This window comes from Chiloscyllium plagiosum, unplaced genomic scaffold, assembly GCF_037043375.1.
Source record: "Chiloscyllium plagiosum isolate Xiang-an unplaced genomic scaffold, Cpla_swu_hap1 HiC_scaffold_5, whole genome shotgun sequence".
NCBI classification, from domain to species: domain Eukaryota; kingdom Metazoa; phylum Chordata; class Chondrichthyes; order Orectolobiformes; family Hemiscylliidae; genus Chiloscyllium; species Chiloscyllium plagiosum.
The window spans coordinates 121,390,481-121,409,907 of NW_028270143.1; the positions used below are offsets into that span (position 1 = coordinate 121,390,481).

The 19,427-nt window shown below is 45.0% G+C and overlaps 1 protein-coding gene across 4 annotated transcripts in view; it reads left to right on the forward strand.

Moving 5' to 3' along the window:
* hhatlb (hedgehog acyltransferase like, b) overlaps positions 1-19,427 on the forward strand; it is a 67,670-nt gene that overhangs the window by 25,467 nt on the left and 22,776 nt on the right. For all 4 annotated transcript variants that reach the window (XM_043690817.2, XM_043690820.2, XM_043690819.2 and 1 more), the window contains exons 3-6: positions 4,455-4,522; positions 8,473-8,586; positions 14,591-14,785; positions 17,917-18,126. In XM_043690817.2, coding sequence (XP_043546752.2) covers positions 4,455-4,522; positions 8,473-8,586; positions 14,591-14,785; positions 17,917-18,126 — 587 coding nt within the window. The remainder of the gene's footprint in view (positions 1-4,454; positions 4,523-8,472; positions 8,587-14,590; positions 14,786-17,916; positions 18,127-19,427) is intronic.

The following is a 19,427-nucleotide window of genomic DNA, read 5'->3' on the forward strand; positions in this document are numbered from 1 at the left end:
ACCTATTTGATGCGAGGCTTGATCATGTTCATTTTGTTTTCAGAGAATGGGTCCCTGGAAATGAACATGTCATTTCCGGTATGTATCAATATACCTTGACTGGTTGAGAGCATGGTGCTGGAAAAGCACAGCAAGTCAGGCAGCATCCGGGGAGCAGGAGCATCGACATTTCGGACAAAAGCCCTTCATCAGGAATGAGGCTTGTGGGCCGGGGTGCTGAGAGATAAATGGGAGAGTGGGTGGTGTTGGGGGGGCAGGGCTATTGCAGTGAAGACAACAGTGTGAAACTCTGTTGCAAGACCAACAGCCACTGTGTGTCAGATCCCGAAGTATTTTGTGAGTTAATGAAACATTTATGAACATGTTTTCTAGCCCAATAAAACGCCTCCTAAACCCTGTGTGTGTTTTGCATCACATTACGATTCCTGGCGAGACCAATAATGTTTGAAGCAGATCTTTGATATCCCAGTGACGAACTCAAAGGATCTCATGATAAAATTTCACCTTGTAAGAATTTTGTAATGTTACATAGAACATTACAGCGCATGACAGGCCCTTCGGCCCTCGATGTTGTGCCGACCTGTGAAACCAATCTGAAGCCTATATGACCTACGCTATTTCATTTTCATCCATATGTTTATCCAATGACCATTTAAAAGCTCTTAAAGTTGGCGATTCTACTACTGTTGCAGGCAGGCCATTCCACGCCCTTACTACTCTGAGTAAAAACAAACTACCTCTGCGCTCTATATCTATCACCCCTCAGTTTAAAGTTATGTCCCCTCATGCTAGCCCTCATCATCCAAGGAAAAAGGCTGTCACTGTCCACTCTACCTAATCCTCTGATTATCTTATATGTCTCCATTAAGTCACCTCTCAACATTCTTCTTCTGAACAAAAACAGCCTCAAGTTCCTCAGCCTTTCCTCATCAGACCTTCCCTCCATACCAGGCAACATCCTGGTAAATCTTGTCTGCAGTGTGGAAGGTGAGGACTGCAGATGCTGGAGATAAGAGTCGATAATGTGGTACTGGAAAAGCACAGCAGGTGAGGCAGCAGCCGAGCAGCAGGAGAATCATTCCTGATGAAGGGCTTATGCCCGAAACGTCGATTCTTCTGCTGCTCGGATGCTGCCTGACCTGCTGTGCTTTTCCAGCACCACATTATTGACTCAAATCTCCTCTGTACCCTTTCCTATAATGCGGTGACCATCTCTAAGACCCTATGACTCTACTCCCAAGTGCAGCCGCACCAGAGTGGATGTTATACCTGAGTGCTGTAGCAAGCTGGAAATGGAATCCCACTGTTCCCATGGTTATTACTAAAATTAGAGTTTTGAAAATTTCACAGAAATCAGCAAGTTCCCTGTCTTTTAGACCCAAGTTGACAGAAATCACTGTTTTGAACAGGAATTATAATTTATTGCGAGTCATAGACTTCAGTTGCGGGTAGATAATTTTTGTATCTAACTACTAGTACCTAAGATGATGCCATAAGAGGCAATATTGTAAAAGTTTCACTGTACTCTGGTATATTTGTACTTGAGTACACCTGACAATAAAGATATGTCTATTCTATGTAACTCTACTTGTTAAAACCCCTTAAGTAAAGGTAAAGTCACTATAGTCCCTCATTAGAGAGATGGTCAATTGGTGCTAGTTTAATGTGGGGGTCACCACACCTCAGGCAAGGGAAAAGAGATTGAGAAAGAGAGTCCTGCGAGGTAACCTCAGCTACGGCTGGAATTGAACCCACACAGTTGGCTTCACTCTGCATTGCAAACTATCCAGCCAACTGAACTAACTGACCCCTGATTACCCCCCCCCATTCCCACCTATCTATCTATCACTCACACTCACACTCAACATTATAGATGGAGGCAGAACCTGGGCAAGCAGTTCAGTGGTGTCTGTTTGCAAGATCCTATGTTGGTCAGAATGTTACCTCTGAGTTTCTTCTTCAGATTTTTCATTTGTTTGCAAGAGACACTGGGTGGCTGGTTCACACTTTTAAAAGGTGTAAAAGTAAGTAGAAGTCACAGCTTTTTGAAAATGCTGAAGGGAAAGTGAACTGACTTTCTTCCAGCTCAAGGTTTTTTTTTAAACTGCAGAGAATAGACAGCTCCTGAGTGGGTGGAGTTCTGAAGGGATCCTCCTATCTTGATAACAGTCCCAAGCTGGCCAGCTACCTGAGAACCAATCACATCATTGCTGGCAGGCAAAGGGCCTTTGTCATTGATAACTGGTCACTATTTCACAGACCAATCAGCCACTTGTTGCTGGCTGAATCTCCCCTTGCACACACCCTTCACCTACTACTGCTTGAAACAGCAGCTATGTAAACAATACCTATAGGGAGTATCTGGTAACTTGCTTTCAAAAAAATGTGCAGTAATCCTTGGTTTTAAAATAATTATTTCCCCATTTCAGTCCAAAATTTAAAAAACAAAGCAAAATAAAAAACAAAGCAATAAATATGCTAAAAACAATGCTGACTAGTCATGACTAGGCAATTTCTGATACACTAAAGAAAATATTCCATCTTTCCATACCCTCTTTATTGCCTAGGAACAGAAAGCCTGTATGCTTTGTTTATACAGTACATAGTACTCTTTACAAATTATAATCTTTACAGGAGTCTGGCAGGAGTAACACCCACCTGCTATCAGGTTCACTTCTTTCCATTTTGCTGCATTGTACCGTCCATTATTTGTCGAATGTCATTTCCCGGTTGCCTGAGTGTATCCAAACTGCCTTTCCATAGGCAACTGACCTAGTTCTGTACCTCACCCAAACTGCATGTTCCAGTTTCCACCAGTCACTCCTCTTACACCAGAGATCATGCTCCCAATCCTTTTCTGTTCGGTCGCAATCAGAGAACAGCCTCTACCCCTACAATTCATGGCCACTGCTGTTTGTGGAATCATAGAATTTTACATTCCAGAAGGAGTCCATTTGACCCATCATGTCTGTACCGGACCCCGAAAGAGTTACCTAGCCAGTCCCCCTTTCCATCCCTATCTCTGTCACTTCTTTCTCCTCAGTGTAACAGCCGATACTTGGATTTCAATTGAACCTGAGCTGCATCCCTCTCCCCCATGTCAGTTTTTTGGCAACCAGATAACATCAGTTTGTTGCAAATCTAATAGGCAGTCATGTGATCTGTTTTACTTTGAATTGAAAGAGACAGTTAAGAACTTAACCATCTTTCTAAAACCTCACCCCACATAACAGACTATTCCTGAGAAACTCAGGAGGTGGGTGAGTGTCATGTTGGAAAAAATATTTAGGCAATTCCCAGTGTTATCATAGAATTCTTACAGTATGCAAACTGATCATTTGGCCCAACAAGTCCACACTAACCCTCCGCAGAGTAACCTACCCAGACCCATTTCCCCTGCATTTACCCCTGACGAATGCACCCAACCCCTACATCCCTGAACACTATGGGCAATTTAGCATAGCCAATTCACCTAACCTACACATTTTTTGGAATGTGGGAGAAAACCGGAGCACCCGGAGGAAACCCACACAGACACTGGGAGAATGTGCAAACTCCACACCGAGGCTGGAATCGAACCTGGCGCTGTGGGGCAGCAGTACTAACAACTGAGCCACCGTTAGGTTTTGACAATTTGAGAAGAATGGGAAGAAAGGACTTTTAGAATCTGGAGAAAAGGTAAGATTAATAAAATTCTAACTCCAATCTCACAGAGTAGCCCTACATAGAGAAGTTCCCCGCCAGGTCACTCTTGAACCAGGGGATGTTTTCCCCCTTACCCCCTGTCTTAAGCATGTATACCATCTTTTCCTCGTAACCAATCAGTTCTCAATGGTTGAAACATTAACTCTGCTTTCTCTCCATGGATACTGCCAGCCCTGCTGAATTCCTCCAGAAATTTCTATTTTTGTGACATCATCTTGGGATAATTTGATTTAAGACTGAAGTGAAGGAGAATATCTTCACTGAGAGGGATGCTGAGTCTGAGGAATGTTCTGTCCAGAGGATTGTGGAAGCTCCATCACTGAACATGTTCAAGGTAGAAATCGATTGGCTTCTGGAGACTAAAGGGATATGGAGGTTATGTGGAAAAATATTGTCCAGGAAGATGATTGATCATTGTCCAGAATGGTGAGGTAGTTTGATGGGATGAATGGCCTACTCCTGTTCTTCTGTCAGAGTGGAAGATGGTGTGAGATATTTGTCTTAGTATGGTGCCTGTGAGTGTGTGCGTGAGTGTCTGTTTGTGAGGGAGAGCGCAGGGTGAGGGATAGTGTGCAGAATGGGGACATTGCAGGGGAGCACGTGGGGTCCAGTTTCCCTGCATGAATAGAACCAGTGTCTTTGCCAAAATAAAACCCTTTCTCGGATGGGCCCTTCCTTTTAATGAATCATCTGTTTGTCAATCTGTGCTTGATATTTCACCACTGAACTTAATTTTTGCCCTCCCACAGAAAACATGAGCCGGCGAAGCTTTAAAAGCAGTGTCAAGCAAGGCTGGGCATATATTGGTCGGAAAATGGTGAGTTCCTGGAAATTGTTTACACCAGCTCACTGGATGATCCCAGAGAGTCATGTTGACTGGGTCGCTTTGAGGGATGGGACTCAAATTGGAAAAGGGTTTTATTGGCCTTGAGCTGGAGGAAGGGTCTTGAACGAAGAGACAAAGTGGTAGATGGGCCGAGAGGCTTGTTTGGCTCTGGGGTTGGGGGTTGAATTGTGGAATAAGCTCCAGAGCTCAGGACCAGGCATAACCGCCAATAGAAAAGCATTTGAAATAGTGAGTGGAAAACTCTAGGGAGTGCAGAAATCTCTGAAGGCATTGGGGCTGGTGGAGACTGGAAATGAGAACATGGGGCTGTGGAGAAATCAGAACAGGTGAGAGACCAACAAGAGAAATTAATTCAACAATAAAAATCTGGGTGTAATAATTAGTCATAAGGGACTCGTGCAGTGGTAGTATCTGTTAGGAGGTGGATTGAATTCATTACCTGTCCAAACAGGTTTGTTTTGAAAAACACGTTTTTTTTAAAAAGGAAAATGAGCATATCCAATGCCAGTTTCTCAGAAGAAGCTGTTTTTAATCTCATTTGCATTTAATGGCATTATACTTGCTGATGTCACCCATCTGTGTTAAATATTTGCACCTGGCTCCTAATAAGATGCTAGAAACTAAACAAAAGTAAGGGAGTATAGCATTTAGGATAAGATATTAGACTCTGGCCCAAAAAGTGACAGTGAAGGAATGGCGATATATTTCTAAGTCAGGATGGTGAGTGGGTTCCAAGGAGAACTTGCAGGTGCTGGGTATTCCCACCTATCTGCTGCCCTTGTCCTTCCAGATGCAGGAGGTTGCAGTTTGGAAGGAGCTGTCGGAGGTACCTTAGTGAGTTGCTGCAGTGCACCTTGTCCAGTAGATGGTACACAGTGCTACCATGATGCTGAGAAGGTAAAAGGAGTGAATGAAGGTAGTGGATGGAGCGCCAATCTGCCAGGCTGCTTTTTGTTGGATTTCAATGTTCTCGATTGTTGGTGGAGTTATGCTGATCCAGATGAAAACAGGAACAGAACCAGACCGTTCAGCTCCTCAAGCCTGCTTCATTCTTCATGGCTTTTCAGATTGTGGCCTTAACTCTTAATGGTGAATGTATTCAAAGACCCAGCCTCCACTGTTTGCTGATATCCAAAGATTAATAACCTTCTGAGAGAAGAAATGCCTTCTCATCTCTGTCTTAAGTGGGCGATGCCCTTATTTTAACTGTACCCACAAGTTGCAGACCCCCTCTTCCCCCAAAAGTGAGAATCATTCTCCCTGCACCTGCCCTGTCAGAGCCCCCTCGGAGCTGTGTGTGTCACAGTAAGATCACCTCTCACTCTTGTAAACTCCAGCGGGTGTAGGCCTGACCTGCTGAACTTTGTTTCATAAGATAACCCGTTTTGTTCCATGCTCATCCTAGTGAGCCTAGTCTGGACTCCTTCAAATGACCTTATACAGCAGCAGCACCTCCCCGACCCTCCTGCTGGCTCAGTGGATGTGTGAAATTGCTGCCTTTGAAGGTCATACTCTGGAGGGACCAGCATCATCAGGGGGCGTGGTTTGGGTAAAAGTCTTTTCCCCAGGGTGAGGGAGTCCAGAACTAGAGGATATAGGTTTAAGGTGAGAGGGGAAAGATTTAAAAAGGACCTAAGGAACAGTTTTTCGCACAGAGGGTGGTACGTGTATGGAATGAACTGCCAGAGGAAGTGGTGGAGGCTGGTACAATTACAACATTTAAAAGGCATCTGGATGGGTGCATGAATAGGATGGGTTTGGAGGGATATGGGCCAAGTGCTAGCAACTGGGACTAGATTAATTTAGGATATCTGGTCGGCATGGACGGGTTGGACCGAAGTGTCTGTTTCATTGCTGTACGTCTCTGAGAGTCTATGATGCTGGGGACATGTAATTGAATTTTTTGAAGGTGGAGGTCAATTCTTGTTCGGCAACAGAATGATAGTTTGTGGCTAAAAGGGATCGTGGCATCTGAAAGGCAAACAGATCTGCCATGAGGGCTTGAGGGGCCGAATGGCCTAGTTCTCATGTTTGTATGTTTGATGTGGCTTTCAGCCATCAGAAAAAATTGGGCAAAAAAAACCAAAATGAACGAGGTGCTGCTGGGACACTGGAAATTGACTGGGAAGTGTAGGCCATTCCCAGAGTTAAACTAAAACAAATTTAAATTTGTTTAGGAGCACTTTACTGCAGATGCTGGAATGTGTACTGAAAACAACAAATGCTAGAGATCACAGGTGGGTTAGACAGCATCCATGGAGAGAGAGAGAGAGAGTGCAAACTACCATTTCGAGTCCAGAAGACTGTTCATCAGAGCTGAAGCGAAGTGTGGAGGGGACAGCATTTACGCTGTAGTTATTTTTTGGGCGGCAGGGGGGAAGGGGGTGCGGGTGGTGTGGAGGTAATGGGTGTAGGCTGCTGGTGGAGAAAGGATGTTAATTGTTTAGATTAAATGATCAGAATGTGAGGGTGGCAAAAACAATGGTGTGTCTCCTGCCAGACAAATCTGCCATTGTTCTGCCACTCATGTTCCAATCACTTAATCTGAGCTACAGGGGAACCTCGATTATCTGAACGTGATGGGCAGACACTATTTTGTTTGGATAATCGATTTAATTGGTTAAATGCTTTTCCTCTGGGGCTTGGAGTTTTTAAAGTCTGCTCCTCGTTCAGGAGACTGCAGCAGCACACTGTGTGAGACCCTGCCTCCAACCCCATGCAACACCTCCCCCCGTGCGACACCTCCCCACCTGGAGTAGAGTGGTGCCGGAAAAGCACAGCAGTTCAGGAATCATCTGAGGAGCAGGAAAATCAACGATTCGGGCAAAAGCCCTTCATCGGGAATACAGCCCCCAACCCCGTGCAACATCTCACCCCACCCCAACACCTCAACCCTGTCCAACTCCGCCCCCGCCCACCCCCTCTCCGGGGCAGCTGGACTGGACGCCAAAAACAAGACTGCTGCAGTTGCCTTCGTGGGGTAAGTCTCCAAACAGAGCGCGCGCACACACACACACACGCAGCCACAGCCACAGCCCCACACACAACTTTTTGCTGCAACTTTTTGACAGGTTCCACCTTTGCCCTGTACAGGACAATGTTAGAGAGATTATCTGGGGAAGGGGGGGTTTAAGGTACACCCCTGTGTAGAACTCTAGGGAAAGTGTGGGGGGAGAGAAAGTGAGGGCAGACAGTCATTTGGAGACAGTGCCTGTTTAATCTCTGTAAACAAAAAAACGCGATCATTGTTGGAAACGCGTCTTTCATGTAATGTTTCCATCGGGATCGCGAGATCTCCTTCGGATAATCTGATTTTCGGATAATTGAGGTTCCTCTCTATCAACATCCTTTCTCCACCAGAACCGTACACATATTATATTGCCAGAGGAGGTGTGGAAGCTGCATTCAAGGAGCACCTGGATGAATACATGGACAGGAAGGGAATAGATGTATACGGATCCTGTAAGTGAAGACAGGTTTAGCATGAAATGTGGCAGTGCAGGCTTGGAGGGCTGAAGGGCCTGTTCCTGTGCTGTATTGTTCTTTGTTTTATGTTCTATCTCTGAGTAGGTTGACCCTGACTCCTGAGTGCCTGAATCTGGATATTCTCATTGTTCCTGCATTACTGAATATTCCATAAAGAGACTCTGCATCAAACAGGGCTAACAGTAAATAGAGGGATTGGAGAGGGTGGTGTTGGTGCATTAATTGTGTTCACTTGCATGCGGGTGAAAATGAAGAGTGGTATGGAATAAATTCTGGTACAGACTTGTTGGGCTGAATGACCTCTTTCTGTGTTGTACAGTCCACATCACAGAGGCTTGTATCCTTCCGTCTCTGAGCCAAGAATGCTCCCCTGAGCCACGGATAGGGTCTTGAAGAGCCGGACCAGCATGAGTTCCCTGTGTTTTGTTTTGCAGGATGTTGCTGACTTTGAGTGGGTTATGTGGTTCACCAAGTTCCGAAACTACATTCTTTTCGCCTTATCCGGCCACGTGCTGTTTGGTAAAGCTATTTCCATGACGGTTCCTCAGGTGGGTGTCACTTCCATTCTGTCAGCTCATGTTGTTGTTTGTTCCTTGGAACATGCAGAAGACCAAAGGAACAGTATTTATTGAGACATTCTAGAGCCGACTCAGATGGTGTGGGATCAGGTTTGATGTAGAACATGGAACATTATAGCGCAGTACAGGCTCTTTGGCCCTCGATGTTGCCAACCTGTGGGACCAATCTAAAGCCCATCTAACCTACACTATTCCATTCTCATCCATATGCCTATCCAATCACCATTTAAATGCCGTAAAGTCTACTACTGTTGCAGGTAGTGCGTTCCATGCCCCTACTATTCTGAGTAAAAAAACTACCTCTGACATCTGTCCTATACCTATCGCCCCTCAATTTAAATCTATGTCCCCTCATGCTAGCCATTGCCAACCGAGGAAAAAGGCTCTCACTGTCCAACCTATCTAACTCTCTGATTATCTTATATGTCTCAATTAAATCGCCTCTCAACCTTCTTCTCTCAAACAAAAACAGCCTCAAGTCCCTCAGCGGTGACTAGGACTGTATGTAATACTCTAAGTGCAGCCATACCAGAGTTTTGTACAGCTGCAGCATGATCTCATGGTTCTGAAACTCAATCCCTCTACCAATAAAAGCTAACACACTATATGCCTTCTTAACAACACTATAAACCTGGGTGGAAACTTTCAAGGATCTATGTATCTGGACACCAAGATCTCTCTGCTCATCTACACTACCAAGAATCTTACCATACTCTGCATTCCTGTTACTCCTTGTGGATCACCTCTCACTTTTCCGCATTAAACTCCATTTGCTACCTCTCAGCCCAGCTCTGCAGCTTATCTCTGTCTCTCTGCAACCTACACCATCCTTCGTCACTATCCGCAACTCTACCAACCTTAGTGTCACCCACAAATTTACTAACCCATCCCTCTCTGCCCTCATCCAGGTTATTTATGTAAATGACAAACAACAGTGGACCCAAAACAGATCTTCGCGGCACCCCACTAGTAACTGAGCCCCAGGATGAATATTTCCCATCAACCACCACCCTCTGTCTTCTTTCAGCTACCCAATTTCTGATCCAAACCGCTAAATCACCTTCAATCCCATGCCTCTGTATTTTGTGCAATAGCCTACCATGGGGAACCTTATCAAACACCTTACTGAAATCCATATACACTACATCAATCACTTTGCCCTCATCCATCTGTTTGGCCACCTTCTCAAAGAATTCAATAAGGTTTGTGAGGCACGACCTATCCTTCACAAAACTGTGTTGACTATCCCTAATCAACTTATTCATCTCTAGATGATTATAGAGATGAATATAACCCTTATATATAATCCTTTCCAACACTACCCACAACTGAAGTAAGGTTCACAGGTCTCCCCTTCTTGAACAAGGGAACAATAGTTGCTATCCTGCAGTCTGGCATTAATCCTGTAGACAAAGATATCCCAAAGATCTCCTCCCTGGCTTCCCAGAGAATCCTAGGGTAAATCCCATTCGGCCCAGGGGACTTATCTATTTTTACATTTTCCGGAATTGCTAACACCACCTCCTTATGCATCGCAATCCCATCTACTGTAGTAGCCTGTGTCTCAGTATTCTCCTTGATCACATTGTCTTTTTCTAGTGTGAATACTGACGAAAAGTATTCATCTAGTGCTTCCCCTATCTCCTCTGACTCCAAGCACAGATTCCCATTATTATGCTTGATTGGCCCTAAGCTTACTCTAGTTATTCTTATATTCCTGATATACCTATAGAAAGCCTTTCACTCCATCCGCCAATGACTTCTCATGTCCCCTCCTGGCTCTTTTTAGCTCTGTCTTTAGGTCTTTCCTAGCTAACTTGTAACTCTCAAGCACCCAAACTAAGCCATCACATCTCATCCTAACATAAGCCACCTCCTTCGTCTTGACAAGAGATTCCACTTTCTGAGTAAACCACAGCTCCTGTGCTCGACAATTTCCTCCCTGCCTGACCGGTACACACTTCTTCAAGGACCTGCAGTAGCTGGTTCTTGAAGTTCCACATTTCTATTGTGCCCATCCTTTGCAGTTTCATCCCCATCTTCTGCATTCTAAACCTTGCCTAATCGCATTGTAATTGCCTTTCCTCCAGCTATAACTCTTGCCCTGCGGTACATACCTATCCCTTTCCATTGCTAAAGTAAACATAACCAAATTGTAGGCATTATCACCAAAATGCTCACCTACCTCCAAATCTAACACTTTGGCTGGGTTCATTACCCAGTACCAAATCTAATGTGGCCTCACCCCTTGTTGGTCTATCTACATACTGTGTCAGGAACCCCTCCTGCACACATGGAACAAAAACTGACCCATCTATAGTATTCGAACTATAGTATTCCCAGTCCATATTTGGAAAGTTAAAGACCCGTATAACAACTACTCTGTCACTCTCACTCCTATCGAGAGTGACCTTACATGGGGTTTTATAACTTGGCAATGTCATTGGTAAGTGGAATCTTTGGGAGCTGAGAGGATCGGAAGATGTGTCTTGCACAGTGGCTTCTCTGTGTGGAATTACACGGAGTAACAGAGGTTGTAACATTATGTGGCATGCTGGCTGTGTACAGGGGGTCCCAGAGTCTGCAGAGAGCTGCCATTGTGATCCTTCACTCCTGTCCCCAGGCAGTGGGATAATCCATGGTCATGACCACCATACAAACAGGAAGCAAGAGTCCCAGCCATTTGTCGCTTCAAACCTGCGCCAGGTTAATCTTCCGCCCACTTGGCAATCAAGAGTTTATCTACCTCTGCCCACAAGGAAGCAATTGAGTGATTGGCAGGAGTAGGTGAAGGTAGGAAGAGCTAGGGGATGAGGAAAACTGTATGGGCAGCTGTGTGTGGGTGAGGTGAAGGATCTGGCATGGGTCCTGAGTAACACAGAGTGTTGCTAGGTTAAGCAGTGGGAGTTGAAAATGTGTTGCTGGAAAAGCGCAGCAGGTCAGGCAGTATCCAGGGAACAGGAGCATCGACGTTTCGGGCATAAGCCCTTCTTCAGGAATGATCTGTGCAGAGGAGATGACCTGGGGGGTGCAGTGAGAGAGGGACTCACTGAAATCTTTGTAGAGGGAGGAAGAGAGCTTCTTCAAGGAAGGCATCCTTGTAAGAGGATTCGCAGTAGGTTGAAATCTTTGAGGAGAAAGTGAAGTCTGCAGGTGCTTGAGATTAGAGCTGAAAATGTGTTGCTGGAAAAGTGCAGCAGGTCAGGCAGCATCCAGGGAACAGGAGAATCGACGTTTCGGGCATAAGCCCTTCTTCAGGAAGCAGTGGGAGTGAATGAGCATTGGGTAGCCTGAGAGGTTGGCAATGTGGCAATGCCATACGAAGACGTCCCCCCCCAGCCCACCCCACTAGACCACATCCAGACTCCTGGAAATGTTTTTTAATTTATTCATTGGATGTGGGCATCTCTGGCTAGACCAGCGTGTATTGTCCATCGCTAGTTCCCCAGAGGGCAGTTAAGAGTACACCTCGTTGCTGTGGGTCTGGGGTCACATGTAGACCAGAGCAGCTAAGGGTGGCAGTTTCCTTCCCTAAAGGGCGTTAATGAACCTGATGATTTTTCCAACAATCAGCAATGGATTCATGGTGAGATAACTTTATTATTAATCTCATTTGTTACTGAATTCAAATTCCACGATCTGCGGTGGCAGGATTTGAACCCGGGTCCCCAGGACATTAGTTGCATGTCGGGATTAATAGTCTAGTTGTACCACAAGGTCATTGCTTCCCCACTTGATCCTTCTGAGGGTGGTCCCTGAAGAGTGTCTGTGTGTGTGACTCTCTCTCTCACTCTCTCTCTCACTCTCTCTCTCACTCTCTCTCTCACTCTCTCTCTCACTCTCTCTCTCACTCTCTCTCTCACTCTCTCTCTCACTCTCTCACTCTCACTCTCTCACTCTCACTCTCTCACTCTCACTCTCTCACTCTCACTCTCTCACTCCCTCTCTCTCACTCCCTCTCTCTCACTCCCTCTCTCTCACTCCCTCTCTCTCACTCCCTCTCTCTCACTCCCTCTCCCTCTCTCTCCCTCTCTCTCCCTCTCTCTCCCTCTCTCTCCCTCTCTCTCCCTCTCTCTCCCTCTCTCTCCCACTCACTCACTCACTCACTCACTCACTCACTCACTCACTCACTCACTCACTCACTCACTCACTCACTCACTCACTCACTCACTCACTCACTCACTCACTCACTCACTCACTCACTCTCTCACACACACACACACACAATCCTTCTGTTGAGCTGCCCGTCCACCAGACTGCAAACCTCTGTGCTTTTCCGAGATTTTTCCACTGTGGCCACTTCCTGTTCTGTCTTCCCTTGAAGAGGCAGCCTGCTTTTGCAAGTGTGCTTGCTCCTTGGGTTAGCTCAGTTGGCAGTATGACTGGTTTAATGCAGAGTGATGCCAACAGTGTGGGTTCAATTCCTATACTGGCTGAGGTTACCACAAAGTCTTTCCATCTCAACCTTCATAGAATCCCTACAGTGTGGAAGCAGGCCATTTGGCCCAACAAGTCCACACTGACCCTTTGAAGAATATCCCACCCATTACTCCAATCCTATTGCTCCACATGTTCCCTGACTAATGCACCTGCACATCTTTGGACTGTAGGAGGGATCTGGAGCACCTGGAGGAAACCCATGCAGACACTGGGAGAACGTGCAAACTCCACACACAGTCACCCGAGACTGGAATCGAACCGTGTCCCTGGTGCTGTGAGGCAGCAGTGCTAACCACTGAGCCACCATGCTTCTCACCTTGCTTAAGATGGAGTGCCCCTCAGACCAAACCAGTGCCAGTGGTCTCTCTCGCTGTTGAGAGAGTGGGATTATAGTGACTTTACCTTCACTTTTACTTTACCTTGGGAGTGGGAACCAGTGTTGCTAGCGCCATCTGCTGTGTTCAGACCAGACTGACAGGTTTTGAGAAATGGACACACACAGAGTCTTGCTCTAAAATTGTGCAAGTGTTGTTACTGGACCAATGTTGCACATTGACCACCTCGCTCTGAAGTGTCACTAATCTTCCAGACCTTGGGGTAGCTGAGTTCTGAACCCTGCTTGTGTCTGCTTTTTCCAAAAACAAGATTTGAGAAAAAGGATTGAGATCTATCAACTGTGTATTGTCACGGTGTTTGGTGTGGTCACAGGGTCATTGAGATGCTAAAATGAGGTTGCTTCTGCCCAGTTCCCAAGGTATTCCACAAATGATCCAAAATATTGTTAAAAAGCAAGTTGTGCCCCTTGAAACGTAGCTTATAGGCCAGGTCTGTCCGATGATGACTAGTTTGCAATTGCTGGAGTTTGGGGTAGGTGGGGCAAATGGCATTAGAGTGGAAATTATAAACATGAAAGCTTGAATAGGAATTGAGGCACTTCATTGAATAATACAGTACAGAGGAAGGCCATTTGGCCCATCATAGCTGTGCTAGATACAAGAATTTATACACCACACAGGAATGCAACCTGGGACATGCAGGCCTGTTGATGGAGGCTGGAGGTTTGCAGTCAGTATTGATTTGAGATAAAAGCTCTTGGACTGTGATCCTGACCAGAGACTTCTTTGTGTCTGTTTGCTCATCCTTTCGGTTTGGTTTTTAGTTTATTATTTCATCCCTAACTCCCCCCTGAACTGAATGGCTTCTTTGGCCATCTCAGAGGGCATTAAGAGTCAACCCCATTGCTGTGGGTCTGGAGTCACATGTAGGCCAGACCAGGTAAGGATGGCAGATTTCCATTTCAAGTGAGGGAACCAGATAGTTTTCATGGTCGCTATCACTGAGATCAACTTTCAATTCCAGATTTTATTAATTGGATTTAACTTCCATAAGATGCAATGGTGGGATTTGAACCCACAGCATCTGCATTGCTAGTCCAAGTGACGTGACGCATATGCCATCATCTCCAGTTGGATGATCTATACTTTTTTGATGTTGGTCATATAATAATTGTTCACAATGTTCTGTTTTTACACAGCACAGATCCTTGTATTTTATGGCCTATGGGATACTGGCAGTTCTGGCTACAATGGGGGTCTCATACCTCATGCTGATCCTGGTCCATTGCATTCTGCTGTATAGCATCGGTTTAGCTAAACAGAAATGGCTGTGTTTCGCTGCTGGCCTCTGCAGCCTAGCAACATTCAAATTGGAACCCATGAGCTCTTGGCAGGTAAGAACATCTCACATAGGAGCAGGGTCTTCAGGTTATTTATTCAATAACCACTTTCCTCTTCCATTTCCCTTTCCTGCTCTGTCCCCTCATCCCTTCAGTCACCAAGTGATGCTGTAAATAGTTGGTTGAGAGACAGACAATATTGGCAGCTTAACATTCCAGGGTTTAGAGAGGAATGTAAAAGTGTTGGGGGAGTTGTGTTATTGATTACTGTGTGGAAGCAGACTTTCAGCCCATTGACTCCACACTGCCCCTCTGCAAAACATCCCATGTAGACTACCCTGTACCCTATTCCTGTAATCTCACATTTCTCATGGCTAAACCATCTCACCTCCACATCCCTGGATGTATGGCCAGTCCTCACAACCTGCACATCTTTGGACTGTGGGAGGAAACCCACAGGGAAAATGTACAAATTCCACCCAGCTAGTTGCCCAAAGTGGCATCAAACCTGGATCTCTGACACGATGAGGCAGCAGTGCTAATCACTGAGTCACCATGCCAACCATGAGTAATTAGAGGAACAGTAATGTAGACAGATAATGGAAAAAGTAAAAACAACAGGGTTGTTATGGTGAGTAATTTTTACTTCCCCTGCACTGACTGAAACTCCCTTAGTGTCAGGGGCTTGGATAGACGGCCAGGTGATCAAAATTTCAGTGGGGGACCATTTTGGGGACAGTGACCATATTTCTGTAAGCTTTAAGTTATTTATGGGTATGGATAATAGTCTTCCTCGGGCAAAAGTACTAAACTGGGAGAAGGCTAACTACCATGATATTTTAGATGCCAGTTGATCAGAGTTCAGGATCAGAACGTTTCTGTGAAAATGAAGAATAAGAATGGCAAGGTTTGGGAACCTTAAATGACATGAGAAATTGTGAGCTTAGTCAAAAAGAAAAAGGAGGCATATGTAAGGTTTAGGAAACTCTTGACAGACAGATCCCTCAAAATACATAGAGATAGCAGGAAAGAATTCAAACTAAGAATGAGGAGGCCTACTTGAGGAGTACTAATGAAATCTCCCCCTGGCATTTTATCCATATGCAAGAAGCAAGAGGGTACCTAGGGAAAGGGTAGGTCCACTCAAGGACAAAGAATGGAATTTATTTGTGGAGCTGGAGGAATTGGATGAGGTCTTTAATTAATACTTTACATCATATTCACAAAGGAGAAAGACATGGTGGATGGTAAGTCTTGGGAGGGTGTGTTAATATCCTGGGGCATGTCAATAGAAAAAAAAGATGTTGGGCGTTTTGAAAAGCACTAAGGTAGACATGTCCCAGGACCTGAGGGGATCTATTCCAGAATGCTGAGGGAGGCAGGTGAGGAAACTGTTGGGGCCCTTGTACCAAGTCTTTGTATCCTGTTTAGTAACAGGAAAGGTCCCAGAGGACTGGAGAATGTCCGATATTGTTCCTTTGTTTAAGTAGGGCAACAGGTATCATCAGGGACATTACAGGCCAGTGAGCCTTATGTTAGTGGTAGAGAAATTATTGGAAAAGATTTTTAGGGATATGATTTACTCACATTTGGAAAAATATGAACTTGGGTAGAATGGCTTTGTGAGAGGAAAGTCATGTCTCACAAACTTTACTGAGTTTGTTAAGGAAGTGACAAAGATGATTGCTGCGGGCAGAGCAGTGGACCTTATCTAGTATAGGTTTTACCAAGGCCTTTCACAAGGTCCCTCATGGCAGATTGATACAAAACATGAAGTCACATTGCTCCCACGATAGTTGGTAAACTGGGAAAAAAAAAATCCAGCTTAGTCATAGAAGACAGAAAATAGTAATGGAAAGGCGTTTTTCTAACTGTGACCAGTATTAGCTGTGAGGAGAGGTTGGACAAACCTGTTTGATTTTCACTTGAACCTCAAAGGATGAGGGATGACCTGATAGAAGTTCAGAAAATTGAGAGGTTGGGATAGAATGGATAGTCAGAGTCTTTTTCTCAGGGCACATAGGTTTCAGGTAAAAGAGGAAAATTTAAAGGCAATGTGGGAGGTGAGTTTTTACACAGATGGTGGTAAGTGCCTGGAATGTGCTGCCAGAGGTGGATACAATAACAATGATTAAGAGACATCTTGACAGATACATGAATAGGCAGGGAATAGAGAGATATGGACCTTCTGGAGGTGAAAAGTTTTTAGTTTAGGAAGGCATCATGTGTCGGTGCAGGCTTGGTGGGCCGAAGGGCTTGTTTCTGTGCTGTACTGTTCCTTGTTCTTCTTTATGTAGGGTAGCGGAGTCCAAACCTAGAGGGCATAAGTTTAAGGTGAGAGGGGAGAGACTTAAATGGTGTCAAAGGGGCAACTTTTTCTCTCACAGGGTGGTGAATGTATGGAATGTGCTGCCAGTGGAAGTGGTGGAGGCTGGTACAATTACAACATTTAAAAGGCATCTGGATGGGTACATGAACAGGGAGGGTTTAGAGGGATATGCACCAACTGCTGACAAATGGGACTAGATTAATTTAGGATATCTGGTCAGCATGGACAAGTTGGACTGAAGGGTCTGTTTCTGTGATGTGTATGACTCTGATTCATGGAACAGAAGGGTTTTTATGATAGTCTGTTAGTGAGATTAGCAGTTTCTTCTCTCTTTTTATTAATTGAATTTAAATTCTCCCAGCTTCAGCATTTGGACTTTGGTCTTTGGAACACTAGTTTGAGCCTCAGGATTGCTAGCCCAGTAATATTAGCACTCTGTGGCCATTCCCCCTTATGATATCTGCAGATACTGACTAACCACAGTATTTTTGCCCTCCCATGTTCCTCACGCTCCCACTTTAGAGGCCATCACCTGACTCTCTCTGTAATGATGTTTCGATACAGCAGGGTTGTTTAGGCTGAAGCTGTGCTGCTTTGTGTTGAGAAAGCAGCCCTCGCTGTCTGTCTCTACAACTTCCAGCAAATTCACTTGTAGAGCACAGTTCTTCCAGTCGTCCCCTCCAGAAACATCCCAGTGCAATGAGGTTCATGTTAACTGTTGCTCTGATGGGTCCTAAAGGGTTGCAATATATTAATGGGCCAGATCTTTGTAGATCTGCCTTTGGTTAGCCTGTTTTGGAGATTCCAATTTTATGTGGAGTTGAACCTTCCTGTCTGAACTCTTCCCCCATCCTAGACTGGGTTTGTAACGGGTACCTTCCACCTCCATGATATCCTGTTTTATGGAGGAAGTGGTTTCACCATCATGCGATGTATGAGCTTTGCGTTGGAAAACGCTGAGAGGAAAGATGGAAATTACTCGATCCTGGACCTGCTGGTGTACAACTTCTACCTCCCTTTCTTCTTCTTTGGACCGGTAATGACCTTCGATCAGTTCCACGCCCAGGTAAGCTTTGAAACAATGCCTGGGAGATCAGAGGAAGACTTGCATTTATACATACACATTCAGGATGTCCGAGAGTGCTTTTACAACCAGTGAAAGATAATAGTCACTGCCATGATGTTTAGGATCAGTAACATCCCAGAGCAACCAGGATAGTACTCAGAGATAATCCTTTGTGATGTTGGTAGACAGATAAACATTGGCCAGGACACAATGGAGTTTCTTGTCTGCTCTATTTCAGAGCAACAAGGTAGAATCTTTCTGACCTAGTAAAAAGGGAAGAGGGGGCTTTGGATGAATCTCTAATCTAAACAGAGATATTCTTCATAGTGTTGCACGGCCCTTGTGTAGTGATGGAGTGTCCGTGTATAAGATTGTTCAAGACTTGAGATCTGTGTTCCCTTGTAGCTGCTTGTCTGAACGGCCATGGGAATGTGTTAAGGGATAGGTAGGCGATACACCAGCAGTCAAAGTGTGGCATTGGAAAAGCACAGCAGGTCAGGCAGCATCCGAGGAGCAGGAGAGCAGCTCTCCCTTTTAAGGGATCCCAGGCGGAACAACAAGAAGGCCACACACAAGAATCATGGGTAACATTGGTCACGTCTCCTCAGGTGCTGCCTGACCGGCTATGCTTTTCTAACACCACACTTTTCGACTCTGATATCCAACATCTGCAGTCCTCACTTTCTCCCAACATTGGTCATGGGTGCAATCAGTCAAATGGAATTGGGCTTCTTGACCCTCTCCAGGGATTTTAGACAAAAGGAAAGACTCAAGAAATTGGGCTTATTCTTATTGGAGCAGAGAAAATTAACAGGTGACCTTATTGAAGTGTTCAGAATTATGAGCAATTTGGACAGGGTAAGGAAGGATTTTCTGTTTCCACTAGTTGGTATGTCAGTAGTTAGGGGTCACTATTTCAAGATTGTCAGCAAGAGAACTAGGAATAAGATGAGGAGAAACATCTTTACTGAGTGAGTTGTTAGGATTTGGAATGTGCTGCCTGGGAGCATGGTTGAGGCAGATTCCATCAGGTTTCAAAAGAAATCTGGATCTACATTTGAAAGGGACAAAGGTGTAATGGAAAATTAACATTTATTGTGTAATCTATAAAAGCATAGGGAAACAAAGAAGTAAGGGCCTGACTTTGCAAAATATTGCAGACAGAAAAAAATGTAAAGTTAAACCGGCCTAACTGTAGACTTACAAGGCCAGTAAATGACCATATCAACAGTCAAGGAATGCGAAAAGCAACTCCACATATGGAAAGAAACTCTAATGTTCCAGGCTCCTGGCCTTGAGGT